Source organism: Poecilia latipinna, unplaced genomic scaffold, assembly GCF_001443285.1.
Source record: "Poecilia latipinna isolate Pla-1442-1.1 unplaced genomic scaffold, P_latipinna-1.0 Scaffold1261, whole genome shotgun sequence".
Classification (NCBI taxonomy): Eukaryota; Metazoa; Chordata; class Actinopteri; order Cyprinodontiformes; family Poeciliidae; genus Poecilia; species Poecilia latipinna.
In genome coordinates, this window is record NW_015113877.1 from 168,613 (window position 1) to 184,279 (window position 15,667).

The 15,667-nt window shown below is 40.9% G+C and overlaps 1 protein-coding gene across 1 annotated transcript in view; it reads right to left on the reverse strand.

The window, feature by feature from the left end:
* Positions 1–15,260, reverse strand: part of LOC106961071 (anthrax toxin receptor 1-like) — a 24,028-nt gene extending 8,768 nt beyond the window's left edge. The window contains exons 1-16 of the mRNA XM_015054571.1: positions 15,160–15,260; positions 15,000–15,071; positions 14,694–14,775; positions 13,897–13,927; positions 13,728–13,801; positions 12,824–12,892; positions 12,661–12,741; positions 12,469–12,529; positions 8,164–8,262; positions 7,960–8,029; positions 4,290–4,368; positions 3,953–4,048; positions 3,795–3,833; positions 3,207–3,305; positions 2,935–3,099; positions 2,761–2,841 (exon numbers count right to left, since the gene is read on the reverse strand). Of these exons, the coding sequence (XP_014910057.1) occupies positions 2,761–2,841; positions 2,935–3,099; positions 3,207–3,305; positions 3,795–3,833; positions 3,953–4,048; positions 4,290–4,368; positions 7,960–8,029; positions 8,164–8,262; positions 12,469–12,529; positions 12,661–12,741; positions 12,824–12,892; positions 13,728–13,801; positions 13,897–13,927; positions 14,694–14,775; positions 15,000–15,071; positions 15,160–15,245 (1,284 nt within the window). The 5' untranslated portion in view covers positions 15,246–15,260. The remainder of the gene's footprint in view (positions 1–2,760; positions 2,842–2,934; positions 3,100–3,206; positions 3,306–3,794; positions 3,834–3,952; positions 4,049–4,289; positions 4,369–7,959; positions 8,030–8,163; positions 8,263–12,468; positions 12,530–12,660; positions 12,742–12,823; positions 12,893–13,727; positions 13,802–13,896; positions 13,928–14,693; positions 14,776–14,999; positions 15,072–15,159) is intronic.
* Positions 15,261–15,667: the final 407 nt, after the last annotated feature.

Consider the following 15,667-nt stretch of genomic DNA (forward strand, 5'->3'; position numbering starts at 1 on the left):
ATATATATACATATATATATATATATATATATATAGATAAAGGGATTTTTCTTATCTAAAGTCGCCACATGCATATTCATTTTGAATGATTGATGCAACTTTGACGATTAGATGCAACCGACTGTCTATTGTCTCCATAAGCTCATTCAGAGAGAGGGGAGATTGCTGCAAAGTCATTGTTGTTGGACGCAATTCCTCAGAAATAAAACTTTCTTTTCCTTTCCACATGAATGCATGTTTTTGATTTCGCATCTATCAGAATGATTGAATTGAAATTGATTCTATATGTCTGGATTAAAACTGTGCCATAAAAAAGTGCCTTGAGATATTCTAAATATAAACTACCTGCTCTCTTTCAATACAGAGAAAATGTAAAAACCCTTAAATATTAACATACTTCCAAAAGACTTAACACTCTTTGATCCTTAGCATTTTGTGTGATTAACTCTAAAATATTGCACAATTGTGAGGAAGCCAGAACAGTCGTCACAGTTGTTAAAATGCTTGACTAATACAAGTCAGTAAAATGGTCATGTTCATTTTTATTTAGCTCCTTTTATGGTAACGACCCAAAAATAAATCAAGCGCAATTACATTCAGAAACCATCATTAACATAAATAGATTTAGCGATAAAACACATTAAAGTTTGTGTTTACAAAATGACCAGAGGCCTAAATGTTGTCAGAAACTGTAAAAAACAGATCATGTGACGGTGCTTAAACTCTTTTCTTAGGTTATAGCCTTATTTTTATTTTTTAAATCTGTGATGTTTTGAAAAATGGGTTTCCTGAATACTCAGGATGATTTTGATTTTATCTGAAGAATTTTTTTGTAAGTGGAGAAAGTAAGGGGCGATGAAGATTTCGATGGCCATCAGCTCTGGGGACAAAAGAAGGCAATCCCGTCTGTCATTATATACCTCGCGGTCTTCCAGCTCCCCGTCTGTATATGTGACTAACAGGAAAACTAACACAAACATGCACACAAGCGCACACACCTACACACACCCGCGCTCATTCATTAGTGAAAAAAATGAAGTACAAACAGGAAGCGTGGCAGAAACTGGCAGTCCTCCGATGACCCTTTACAGACAAAGTGATTTAGTCAGTAATGAGTGGAGGAAGCAAAACAGATTCCTTCTCAGATGCGGTTTCACAAACCAGATATACTTTGCTGTCTTTTTTGAGCCATCAGTCTTCTGCAGAGACGTTTGACATTCACTCACATTCGATCTCGGATTTTAGATCAACTTTAATGCACCATGTCCTGCACCAGTTCTGCACAACTATCTCCCTTGGAACAAAAGTGGGCTTTCTGCATCCATTTTATTTCTGTCCAGCTTTTCATTTTCCCCACTTAATGGCGCGTGAAGGAAACTGGGTCCTTGCTGAATGGCTCTGTGAACCACACTCCCATAGAAAGTGACTGACAAAGACTCCAGAAACTTCGACGCTGACAGACACTTTTTGTTCTGCCATGTAAAAAAAAAGAAGAAGAAAAAAAAGAGAGAAATCCAGCACAGGCAGAAGAGATAGAAGCACCAATGTTAACCAGTTTTACAGAACTTTGCATACAGCAGACACACACTGACACACTCAGACAGGGTAAAGATGAATCATGCCATTCAAAAGCATAAATCAATAAGTGATATGTGAAGCGACAATGACGCCATTTACGACTGTGCAGATGTTTCGCCATGACGACCAGTATGATGGTGAAAACATGACTCCAGGGTTATGGGATGCCCTTCACGGGGTCAAGGTTGGAAAACAGAGAGCACTTTGCTCATTCTTCCCTCTGACACTTGGAGGAATGATAGAGATGGCACAATTTAGGACTCGCAAGTACAAGAGATGGCATCTAAAAAAGTAAATTCTGTTTCGTACACAATCAATGTTTTGTCTTTTAGGAATAATGAATTTTTTTTTTCACATTTTCTGACATAAAAACCACAAACTTCTGTGTAATTTATTGAGCTGTGTACATTTCAGTTCGGTCAGTTTATGCCCATTCTTCTTTTACAAAAAAGCTTAAAATCAATCTGACTGCAAGAAGAGTATTTCTGAACCTCAATTATCAAATCTCACCACCGATTAGGAGGGCCACTCTAACACCTGGATATGTTTTAGTCTAACTTATTGCTCTGTAGCTCTTGTGGTATGTTCCGCAGTCTCCAACTGGTTTCTTCAGGATTTCATTCTGCTTTTTCCATTTTTTTTCCATCACCTCTCAACCTGTGCTGCTGAAGTAAACACCCCTACCATGTTTAACATTGAGAAAAAAGTATTTGGGGTCTTAGTTTTCCACCAAACAGAAGGTGGGAACTTGTTTTCTTTTTTTTTTTTTTTTTTAAACCTTTACTGAAACCTTGTTATTTGGAGGGAATTTTAGGGGAAAGGCACAGAAAACAACCGAAGTCCTTGTGTGTGAACAATCGCAGCTTTGACAAGACGAGTGGTATCAACGAGTCTAAGTGTGAATCTAAGAAGGAGTGGGAGGAAAATCTGAACTGACCTCTACATGTAACGTAGAAACAGTTGTTAAATGAGTAAGACATACAGATCGAACTGCATGGTCTGTTATTCACAGCTGAGCAACAACAACAACAAAAATAATCCAGTCTCTACCATATAACCTACAATTAAAAGAGTCCTGGGTAGTTGTTACCAAAAGAATGAGCCTCTAGATTACACCAATTGTTAAATTACAACTTAGTGTACAGCTCTGTGTGCTAAGCTGACTTTAAGAAGCGCGCTCACCTGATCTCCAGCCTGCGGTCTCATTAGAGATACTTGGTCATAACCTCTTCTGAACAGAGCCCACAGAGCATCTAGTTTCCCCTGGAAAGTAAAAAAAAAAACAAAGTTACAAGGTAGATGGGGGGGAAAAGATGAAGTAAAAATGAACTATGTCTGTAGCTGCAACACACTGACCTTAATGGGTGAGTACCACTTCTTCTGCTGCGGGGGGCGGCGTGGAGGTTTCCTAGGCTTGGGTTCATAAGGCTCAAATTCCTGATCAGGCATCTTTACGATCGCGTTTTTAGGTTTGTCCAGCTTGGCGCCTTCCTCGGTCGACCCTTTTTCCCCCCATCGTACCTTCAATTTATAAGGAAAAACAACTCAAATACTCTGTGCGTAATGATGTTTTTAGTTAAAAAAAATCAAAAACAAAACAAAATCAAAGTGTTGAGTCTGAGTTTTACCTCCATACGCTTGATGCCACCAACTCCTCTTCCTCCATAGTATGAAGCGTCCACTGTGGGCCACTTCTTCCTGGGCATCCCATCATCCTCATCTGATTCCTTTGACAGAAAACGTCATTGTGATGCTTATGTCATTTACATCATTTACAGCACAAGTATTTATACTTCTTTCATTTTTGTTCATATTTTGTCTAATATAACCAGCGTATTTAACTGTGATTTTATGTAGTAACCAATACAAAGCAGTATATTGAGAATAAATATATGAGTTGACTCTGTTTACTGCTTAGGTGATTTCTTATGGATTCACTATTACAGGCGTAAGTGTAAAGGAGGCTAGGGTGAATACATATTTCAGATTTTTATCGTTTTCTTTCCAGTTCATAAGTATGTGTATTTTGTGTTGGTCTGCCACATTAAACTGAAATAAATATCTTAAAGAAGGTCTTGTGAAATGTGCGAAAGCTGAAGAGATGTGATTATTTTCCAGGGCACTGTTCAAAGACTGCAACTTATCTTCTGCATACTTTAGAAAGCGTCAGCAAAACAAAACAATTATTTTCTGGCATGTTGAAGGCGCTGACTTACTGGCTCTGGAGGCGGAGGAGGTGGCGGTTCTTTGATTACCTGACGCAAAAAGGACACATAAATATGAGTTAGCCTGGGTGTAACTGGCCTAAAATGCTTTCAGAAATACCGATCGGGTATATTCGGAGCGATGAACTTTCTGAAACGCTCACACTTACCACAGTGCAGCAGAGAGGCCAGAACCACCACATCAGCAGCAGAGCCAAGAGCAGGAACACAACCAGCAGTGAAATCAGAACGATGGTGCCGTCAAACTACACAGAGGAATGTGCGACGATTAAACTCAGCTTACATGCACTATTTGCAAAACCAAAAAAAAAAAAGGGGAGGAAATGAAAAGTACTCACTGTCCCCTCTGATGACAAACAACAGAGGAAAGAGGGGAAGATAAGAGAAGCAGGAGAAAAATAACTTGGAAGAAAAATTGTTTAACTAAGGCAGAATGCCAAAGACAGATATGAACATGTGTTGCGCTTCCACGCAGGCTCTACTCACACATTCAGTCGTTGTGATGTGAACAGAGCTGGTGATGTAGGAGAGGCCTTCGTTCATGCTCACCTGCAGGTAGATCTCCCTAAGCAAACAAAACAAAGCAAAAAAAAAAAATCTCTGATCATCTCGCCTGAAAACACTCAAAGATGTCGGCATGTGTTAACACATTTATGGCTGTCGAGGCTCGCCTGGGGTGTCAAACGCATTCCTCTATCTAATGGAGTTGTACTTACTGCCATTTTAAGCACACAAATATGCTGACAAAACTCTCAGCTAAAGCAAATGGGGAGGTCAAAGAGTTCTCCACCCACAAAAAGAATCTCCACTCCTTGGACTAGACCCAAAGCTCTAATGTGGAAACCGCTGAAGGATAAACTTTCTTCTTACTCTCCAGAATCTACCGCTGCATCGAGATAGGCAGGGTGGGGACAGGAGACCAGAGAAAAACAGGCAGTTTAAGATCCAAAACCATTCAGGGTTATAGATGTGAAGAGGAGATTGGACATTTACACAGCTTTACAAATGTATTCATACCCCTCTGATCTTTTTCACGTTTTATGAGTTAAAAACCACAACTTTCATTGTAATCATCGAGACTGTATGTGATACACTCACGCAAACTTGTGCGCAGTTGGCAAAAGAGAAGCAAATGTTTTTATTTTTTTTTATTTTTCACAAACAGAAGCCTGCATGGCGGACATCTTAATTTAGCTCTGGGTGATGGTGTGATCAGGGTTTGCACACCAGCCACAGACTTTAACTTAGGTCCTATAGGACCTGAACATCTTCTTCTGCATGTTTTCCCCCTACATTGCTAGTGGGAAACTGCCGAACGCTCGCTCTTATTCAGGAGTGTCAGTGTAAAGGGTTGAAATATCATTGCACGCCACACTTTCCAGATCTTATTTGCTCATTATTTTCCTCGCACGTCTTGCGTTAGTCTATCGCAGCAGGTCTCAACAGAATATTTTGCGGTTTGCGGCTGTAGGACGACAAAACGTGAAAAAGTCATGAACGCTTTGGCAAGGCGCTGTATCGTTATTACGATTTTAACGGCAAACCAAAGAAGCAAACTGTTGGACTTGAGCATAAAACAGCTACTTGTTCTTATGGGAGGCAGGAACAACAGCAGGCATTGAGCTTTAGGTTAAAATCTGAGGAGGGGTTGACAACACGGAGGTCACTGCAGGGTGGTGGGTGGGAAGAAGAGAGGAAACAGAGCATGGGGGATGGTAGGGGAAAAAAAAAAAAACCTTCTCCCATTCTTGATCCTCCCTTAAGAGAACCCATGCACACTTCTGCAGTGGGTGACCGCGGTCTGCAGCCATTGACTCGGGAGGATGGAACTGGAGGTGCAGGTGCCACTAATCTTCCTGTCTAATTATTCCCTCTGTTTTCTGGCTGGCCTCCCCATCACATGGTGGGCTTTCCTTTCAGGCAGGCAGCAGACATGATGCTATCAGCTCCACTCTGACAGAGAGATCTCAGTCCCTATCAATCATCAATGCGCCCACTGTATACATTTTTTGCCCTGTGCAAGTTTGTGTGGGCATATTGCGCAGGAGGAGCATGGTGAAGGTTGGGGGTGGAGGGTCTGCATCCGGAAGGTTCCCAGTCAAAACAGATTTATGTGACAGCGACCTCAGAGACTTCATTACATGCGACAACGCTAAACAAGAGCTACTTCAAAACCTTAGTTTTCACATGCTTTAAAAAGTTCGCGAACTACATTGCGTTGCTCGGGTTTAGCAGAAAGCCTCAAGAACAGCTACCCAAAGGCCTCAGAAAAAGAGAGAAAGTCCAACCCACACGGTTTTTGTGTTCGTTTACTTGTTTAGCACCATGTACAAAAATATTAACGTCCCATGAGAAGATATGCACTGCATCAGCTTCGGTAGCTGGCGACGTTCCAACAAAAATCGGAAGCAAAAGTATAAAGACATTAGCGGGTGGTTTTAAAACGAGAAGGGTGACTTTAAACCTCTGCTATTAAAACATTTATTTTATTTTTTTTTTATTAGTATAGCACAATAAAATGTGGTTTTAATGGCAGTGTTGGCACTATCCAGAGGTTTATGCCAGGAAATGTTTTCTTTTACGCAACATGGCTGGTTTTCCAGTGGAGTGACAAATTGGTTCTGATGTATTAATTTGGGTTTTAGTTGTGGGTCATTTCTTGGAAGGCATGGTAAGGAGCGCTGATCTCTCCTGCTGGATTCATTACTGGTAGCTTTGCCAGTTACAGGGATACTGAGCTGTGTACGCACAAGGAATCAACAACAGCAGATGGCGGTTTATGTCAAGGCTAAAAACCCATTTGTTCAGAGTTGCCTCCGATGAACAATAACTGGGACATAAAATAATTTTAGTCTGGATTGTAACTTTTCATTCCTCTTCTTTGTTTTGCCTCCGTACTCTCACGCTTCATTCTTTCTTTTTTATTGCGTTATGTTTTATCACGTAAAGCACACTGAATTGCCTTGCTGCTGAAACGTGCCATGCAAACAGACATGATAAGTTACTATTTTGTAGCAAAAATCGCAAAAACACACAACTGAATTTGGGCTTTAAAAATGCACATTGAAGATTTAAATAAACACGTGTTTGCGTAAATACAAATAAATGACTTAATTAAATCCAGAAGCATTTGTCTTACGTTTAGGTAAGGAAAATGTTTTTGAATCGCCAGTGCAGTTTCCTGCTCACTGGATGACATTTGTCTACGTCTCAAACTCATCAGCCAGATGTTGGCCATCTCTCCGGGCCCTTTGGCCAGTCACAGCTGACATCGTCTTTAGCAGCACTCAGGCAGCTAAGCTCTGCTGACTCTGCTCTGATGGGCCCTTTGTTTTCTGGATAGATGCTTCCTTAAGGCCTTACTGCAGTATTTAATGATGTTCTGCTCTGGTCTAAAAAAAAAAACAGCTCCATGTGGCACAAATGTCTTCAATCATATAAAACACCCTAAATGTCTGCTTGAGTTTTTTTCCAGTCTAAATGAAAGGTAAAAAAACCCAAAAAAAAACCAAAAAAAAAAAAACCTTTACTGCTACAGATTTGTAAATTTAACAGAACAATACACAAATAAAAATGACTTTCTCCCGGCCCAGGAGAATAATTTCCCTATCATTTTTCGCTGGGGACAAACTCAAACTGTGGTAGACATCTGAGTGACAGAAACAAGACAGAGGATGACTGGGAGGTGTCTGAGGCTGCAGGCCCAAATGTATAATTATGTACCAGACTGCGGGCAGCCGTGAAGGGAAGGCTGCGGCTGCCGGGTCTGAGCTCCGCCAAAAGCAACGCTCCGTCTCCCCCGAAAGATAATGCTGTGATGAATTACTGGGAGCAAAGCTGGGAGCCCTCAGAGGGAACTTTTCCACTGCCTGCTGTCTTCGCTCACACTTTGTCACTCTGAGATTAAATGCATCAAACCTACAAACACATCCGCGCCATTCTCTCAAGCAGGCTCTCATTAACTCGTGTTCCTGGGCTCTACTCCTGCCGTCCCCTTGTGATTGGTGTCTGGCTTCGTTAGCGGTGACAAACATTGATTGATCATCAGACACTCAGCGACTTTGGTCCTAATTTCTTCAAGGACAAAAGTCTTCTGAGTCCACACAAAACTTGCGGTGCAGCTGGTAAATATCAGGACCACAGAAAGAGAGCTTACCTCCCCACCTCCTCTATGATAGGAGCAGGACAAAGCAGGAACGTGTCCTCTATTCCAGTGGGTCTTTCATCTTCACAGGAAAGAAAAAAAAAAAAAAGCAAAACCACTCAGTAATGTTTCTTTCTGGTGAAATGCAAAACATTTCAAAGCCCAACATGAAAGTATACATCTGCTTAAATGTGTGTCCATGTGTGCAGAACTCACCCATACTATGCGTATCATTGAGTTTGAAGCTGCAGAGGACCTGGTTGATGTTTCTTGCATGCAGGAAACCATTGCCTCTAACGACCACTTGGAACCTCTCTGGGAAGCAAACAGAAGGCAGACCAGCCGTCAGGAGAGATGGATAACATGTACATTTGTGGTAATGAGCGTATTTATATCTGAGATAGTCATAAAACATCAAGATTGTTCTCACATTCCGATTGCACAGAAAGTAAATCGTTCAGTGTGCAATTATGGCGAATCCTGACAGCCACTCCTTTCTCTGATGCGCTGAGCTAAAGCTGCAGAAAACCTGCACATGCTTCATTACTGTTTGTTTACATCTGTGTGCTTGTGCGTGCATGTGTGGAAAGCCCATGACATGCTCCGATGGTGCTAATGTTGAAAGGGCTGCTATTCACAAATATCCCAGACAGAGCAGCAGCCAGCAGGAGTATGTGCGTGTATTCATGTGTGTGTGTTTGTGTGCGTGTGTGTGTGTGTGTGTCTGACCTTTAGTCTCCCCAAGGCACTGTTAAAGTGCACTGACAGAAGCTTGCCAGCATATGCTGGAGTGTCTATGTGGCTGCTACTCAGCATATGTTAAAGAGCGAGGGGGGAACCGCTTTCCTAAAAACATGCCTTCAAGGCAACCGCACTGTCAAAGTAGGTCTGACCTTACCTATGGCACCATGGCATACAGGCATGCACACATGTCTGTATGGAGGCAAACATATGTCTATTTTTTTTTGTTTGTTTTGTTTTTTTAAAGAATATGTAAGCATTTATCCTCTGTAATTGCAAGCAGGAATGCGAGTGTGTCTCTCTGTGGTCTCTGCATGTGCGCTGAGGTTTCCTCCAGCAATATCTTTGCTAATAGAAGTGAACATTTGCCACACCTTTACCATTTAAAGCTGCAGCGTGAAGATCACTGATAAAAAGATCACTGGGAGAGGGTGTATACGTGGCAGCCCTTCCTTAAAGGTCAGGCAAGCTGCTGCGAAAACTATAACGCACGTTTATGCATGAAGAAGCACAGCTGACAGCAAAAAATCCCCCCCCCCCAAAATGTAGACGAGTGAAGGATTGAATTGAGAGGTTCTTCAGAGAAAAAAGTGATGATGTTTGAGATTTATCAAAGCAGGGATATAACGCAGCGGTACGACAGACTTTACACCACCAAGTCACTGCAAAGACTGCACCTCAGTTTCAGAAGACGAGTCCGACCTCGACGAGATGAGACCCCCCTTAGGTCGCTTTTCTACTGTCCTACAGTTGTGCACAGAGCTGACCTCATCATGCTGAATGGCTTAGCACATGTGTGCGCAAACTCAGTTGCAGATGTTCAATGATTTGCAGCATGTTAGTCACTGGTTGCCATTTCCAGCTGCAGTAAAATCTAAATGTGTTGACGTTTAGGCCACATGACTGTGCATCGCCTCCAAAACACAAAGATTATGTCATTTCGATAAATAGATATCTTCTAAAATAGATGTAATGTGTAATATCATATAGTGTAATACAATATAGTACAATACTGTAACTAATCCATATACATATTATAAATTTGCAGCTTTTTATAATTATATGTATTAACATATTGGTGATCAGTGTATTTACATATAATTACATTTATATTTCATTGTGTTATTGGTTCATTTCAAATCACTGTTATACGTTTTCATTTTAACGTATGTTTTTACACTATAATTTTTTGTGTGAATGGTGCTTCCTGTATAATATAATATAATATAATATAATATAATATAATATAATATAATATAATATAATATAATATAATATAATATAATATAATATAATATAATATAATATAATATAATATAAGGGGTTAAGAGTAACACAGTTTGGCTGATTTAGCAGTAATCATCCTCTCACACCATATTAACACTCTCCAGTGTGTCACTTAGCATACACAGAAACATACAATGTATTCATTAATCTAGCACAGCTGACTATTATTAAAACTACTAATGTTTAATGATTGCAAAAATTTTTTGTTGTTGCATTTATTTATGATTGATTTTTTTCTTCCTGCACATTCTTTCTCTTGACTAAACACATACCAATAGCTATTTTTTTTTAAAATGCCAGACAATAGTCCAACTGAGCCCTTTCTGCAAACATTGGAAGACGACAGGCTGAAAGGTCAGCGCTGTCAGACACATGGTGGGCACACACTGGTGTTGCCCCGCTGACATGCACCACCCGCATGGCTCCGCTTCCCGCTGCCTGCCTGCCCTGGCGACCACAAGTCCCTTCACATCTACACCTGAACGCCTGACATGGATTTGATTGGTCTCAGTGCGCATCTCTGTGTTGACACACTTAATGCACATATGCATGTATGTCCTTTTGTCTGAGCATGTGTGTGCGTGTAGAAGACGTGGCACGACTTGTCTGAACGGTGGATCTTCAATCACGCTAGTGAGAGAGGACACTGAAAAGCGGGGAGGGGCATAAAAAGGAAGGGACAGCAGGGAGTTAAGGGTCAGACGTTAATGAAAGCAGCAATCTCTGCTGTCATGTTGGATCTCAGGCCGAACCCTCGCTTTCCTGTGTTTGTGTGTGTGTGTCATGTAAGGGGGAATCGTTGCTGTCACGTCAGATAGTGTGGCCCAGTGTTCACTGTCCGGTCTGATGGCCTGTTCGCAGGCAGCTCGGTCTGGTCACTTCACATCAACGTGAGGGACATGTGTTTACGTGCTTCAAGAGCCTCGTGTGTGAGCGTGTGCGTGTGGCTGCTGCCGACTGCAGAGCATCCAACCGTGGGTGTTAGTTCAGAAGACGCGTCGACATGCTTGCATGGACGCAGAGGAGGAAGTAGACAGTGTCACAACATGCATGCAGAACGTCAGTATGTTTGCAAATGCAAATGCCAGGGATGTGGATGTAGGATTACAAACTAGTGACTGATTTCTGCTTGAAAGTAAATACTTAATAACAGTGGTACGTTTTCATGATGAGGTAAAAAATACTCTACTCTTCAATAGCAAGTCAGTAAGATCTGACTTTTTGGGACTTAGAAATAAAAAAAAAACCCTTTTATTCTAGTTGAGTAAACTTGCATCGAAACATAAGAGTTATCAACCTTTAATTTAATTATTGTTAGTCAATGTTAAGAATAAAAATGTTTTGTAAAAAGGAAAATGCTTATAATATGTTAGTGATTCCCCATTTTACCATCTCATGCACCCTGAAAAGGTTCCTGGGTATTTCTTAAGATAAATTAGCCCACAGCATCACAGATTTCACATGATCATTTGTTGTACACCAAGCCCAGTCGGAATGCTTGTTGCCAAAAAGATGAATCTTAAGCTAATGTAGTCAAACCGTATAGATTGATCTGATGTCTCAGAAGAGCAGAGAAAAGTGCATGTTTATGTTTATGATGGCAGGATTTCTCCTAAACAATGAGATGCATGTTTCTTTTAATGGCTATTATGATCATACTTTAAGACTTTCTACCTTCCCTTCAATCCTGCTCAATGTGTGTGTTGGTGAGAAAATGCTACCCAAACAGAGGCAAGCCAATGTGCATGTGGGTATAATCTCCATTAATTAGGCCATAATCAGGCTTTGGTCTCTTGGTTTCTTAGTTCTCTTAGTTCACTGAACATTAGGAGATTCATCAATCTAGATGCTGAATATGTCTAGTGAGACATGCCCAGACTCAGAAACCAGAGACGGTAATTATATCTGGTAATAACAGAGTTTTTTCACTGTGTTTTACTTCTAAGGCAAGATATTTCTCCAGTCTCCTCCTCTAACATGCTTTTCTCATTCATCATATCCCATAATGCGAGGTAATCTCCATTAGCGGCCCTGGTAGCAGGCCCGCAGACGCACTCTCTTAAGTGAGTCCTAATAAGGTCATGTCAAAGCTCATCCATTGTGCCGGGCGCACATAAAAGATCTCTCTCAGCATTTCCTCCACTGGTTCTGGCTTCCTCAAGCATCATACAGGAAACAGCATCGCTGGAGAAGGAGTAGACAATAGAGCTCGAAACAATCTCAAAGGTCTGTTTAGCATACAAGATGTGGCAAACTAAGCCAGAGATGCAGCCATGCTTAAAGATTTTTTATTTTTGCACACATGCTGTGCTGGAGCGGCCATGCTAATTTCCTCTGGCTGTGAGTGACAATACGCTCCCTGTCACTCTGCGGTCATGAGCATCCATGCAATTACTTAACCTCATGTTCCACTAAAAAGGCTTTCGATGACTGACACAATTGCTCACCCCATCCCCTGTTTTAACCAAGACCCTCACGGCTCAGACCTCTTACCTCCCGCACACACACTGGATGGCTCGGCTGCCAGAATCTCAATGCAAGACTTCTTGATTATCTGAAAACCCCAAAGGGGGGGGGGGGTGAAATCACACGTGACATTTCGGGATGCAATATGCTTTAATGAGTCTTCCTGTGTGGGTGAATTTTTCTATAACATAGATGTGGTGCTGCATGCGTGTGTCATACCGAGTCAATAATTCCTCTGAGGGCTTGGAAGCCTCCCGTTACTGGAAACACATGTTCCATGGTATCTGCAATAGTTGCAAGCTGCAAAAATATAGAAACAGGAAGCAAAACTGAGTAGATGCTTTAACACATTTGCGACATTTTATTTCTATGTGCGTCTTACCTGGGTCTGGTTGAAGTCTTTGACTCCTACACAATAAACAATGGCTCCCAAAGACCTGGCTCTTTGTGCCTGCAAGGGTTGGTCGAACATTTGGTAAGATTTTAGTGTCTCTGCTTTTCTGCTCATCTAAAATGGCCTTAGAGATGTTAATATGTGAGCAAAATGAACTTTTAGGCTATTTCTCAAAGCTTTATTCAAGTCTCTCATAATAAAGATGACTTACTGACACTTTGAGCTGTTTTTGTGTCATTTTGTTCTGATACAAAACAACAAATAATTAAATCCTAACCACTACATTTCCTTTTAATTTTGAACAGTCCATGATTTATTGTCATACAATTAAATGCTGAATATCCATTTTGTCATAATTCTTCAAGCGAAACAATTATTCTGCCAGTCTTTTCAAGAGTGACGTATAAACAAATTCACCCACTGTGGGAGCTGAGTGTTTTTCAGCATAAATCCAAGTCATCACAACCTTCACTGTTCTGTTCCTGAGGCTCAGGTCTCGTTTTCTGGATGCTCAACAGCTTTGTTCCTTGCTTTTTCCTTCCCCAAACTTCCCTTAAAAATTGATTTAGAGCCATAATATGGAATTTTAGTAATTTCTTTAGTTTGTCATTAGTGGTTAGTAGATGTTGATTTTATGTAATTTTCTCTAGCTGCCTCTGTCAGATCAGGTCATAAATGAAATACTTCATTTCAGCCACTTCCACTCCCAGCAAGTAAGGAAGCAACATTTAAATTGGAATTTCCTAAGTTTAAGCCACAAATTCAATCGATCAAAAGTTTTCTAGAGCAAAACTGATTTCAACTAGAGTGGTAATAATCCACAACAAGGCCGCATGCCATAGCGCATTTCTTCCCGCATTAAAACGCATTAACACACATTAACACACATTACCTCACGCTGTGCTGTGTCGTACTGCCTTTCCTTCAGTTCCCCATCTGTCAGAGCGATGATAACACTGGCAGTCCCTACAGAAAACATGGAGCATATATGTTTGTTTTTGCTATTATATTTAATTGTGGTTAAAAAAAAACAAACAAAAAACATTTCAGATGGAGCTTACCTCGGTTCTCATGGTAAATCTGTGCATTAGCCTGTAATAGCAAAAAAACAGGTATCAGTCAATATTCCATTAAAATGGTTTCACACAGTAAAATAGTCACATATTATTATTTCTGCTAATCCCAGGAGATGCAAGTTAGATCATGACATTCAATTAGAGATTAATAGAAAAGAATTTAATGCGCACATAAATGTGTGCCAGTTTTTCTTGTGTAAAATTAACAATGAGTGACTGGAGGAAATATTATTATTTTAGCATAAAGGCGTTAAAAGTTTAACAGGAGAAAAAAACATATTGTGAGGAAAAAATCATGCTAGTCAAGGTAACTGTCTATATAACAATAATTAAAAAAAAAACTTTAAAAAAATGTATAGTTCCCAATTGTGAATTCTAGCATAATAATTATGACTGCAGACATAAACCTGCACACCTAAGTGTTCAAACCACAGGGAGTTAACCTCTGCCTGCAAACCGTCCAACTTGTTTTGTTTTGAGATTTTTCCGAACTTTGCTTTATGATGTCATCATTTAACATTTTCGCTTACATGCTCAACTGTCCTAAGTGAAAAAAAGTAACTGTCACTACCAATTACTATAAAGTGAGCTGTAAAAGAAGGGGTTGTTAAAAAGACAGGCGGTAAAATGGAGTGCTTTGGGCACACATACACAGGCAAAACAGCAGTTTGCAATTTTTTTTCAGATTCAGGCAATTCAGCTAAACCTTTGTTTAACTGAATAATATAAATCATTGCGCCACAGGGGAGGCATTTAGTACACAAAAACAGAATTAGTCATACCATCTCCAGGCCGAGGTTCATGCATGTGTCTCCTCCAGGAATAACATCGTTCAGAGCCCTCAAGCCTTCGGTTATGGCCTCCCTGAGGAGTAAAACACAAACATCCAGATTAAAAACACCCTAAACAAACTGAGGGGGGAGTTCTTATTAAAATAAATAGAACAGAGTAGGTAGAGTCAACAGAATGTTTTTGAGTCAGGTAGAACCTAGTGTTTGGATGGATGGATGGATGGATGGACGGATGGATGGCCGGGCGGATGGGCAGACGGACGGACAGATGGACGGACAAAACACTGAGTGTGTTACCTGTTCTCGGTCAGCTCCATGATGATTTTTCCTTGTGTGGAAAAGACGATGAAGGACATCCTCAGCATGGGGCTGCAGGCACAAAGTTGTTCCACTTCAGCTTTCAGTAAAAACAATAACAAAACATCCAACAACTTATATGCGTCGTCGTCCATTTTACCTGATAAACTTCTCTGCTAGGTGCTTCACAAAGGAGTAAATCTCGTTCCAGTGATGCTTCACGCTGCCAGATCTGAAAATCAGCATTTTTCCCAGTTAAAAAAAACAAACTCTGAATCCATGTATACATAGCAGTGTTAATATTGTCCTTAGAAAACACGCAGATGCATCCCACATGCTTCAGAATAAAAGTCACCCCTCTCTCTGCCGAGGTCAACCCTCTGATGATTTAGTAACATTCCTTTAGTTTGGACTGCAACCCGTCATCTGTGAGCTGCTGGTTAGTCTGCTGCATGATGCCATAAACGGAACCGTCTCTTTTAAGCCCGTCTCACAGTGCTGCTAATGGGAGCTAATTGCTGCTGGGCCACAGGGTTGAGGTTAGACAGGGACAGATGCAGCAGTCTGCCTCTAAACAGGGACCGCGTAGCAAGCAGCTGGCCTCTGTTCGTGTTCGAGTGACAGTGTGTGTGCGTGTGTGTGTGACTGTGAGGGGGAACAGATGGTCC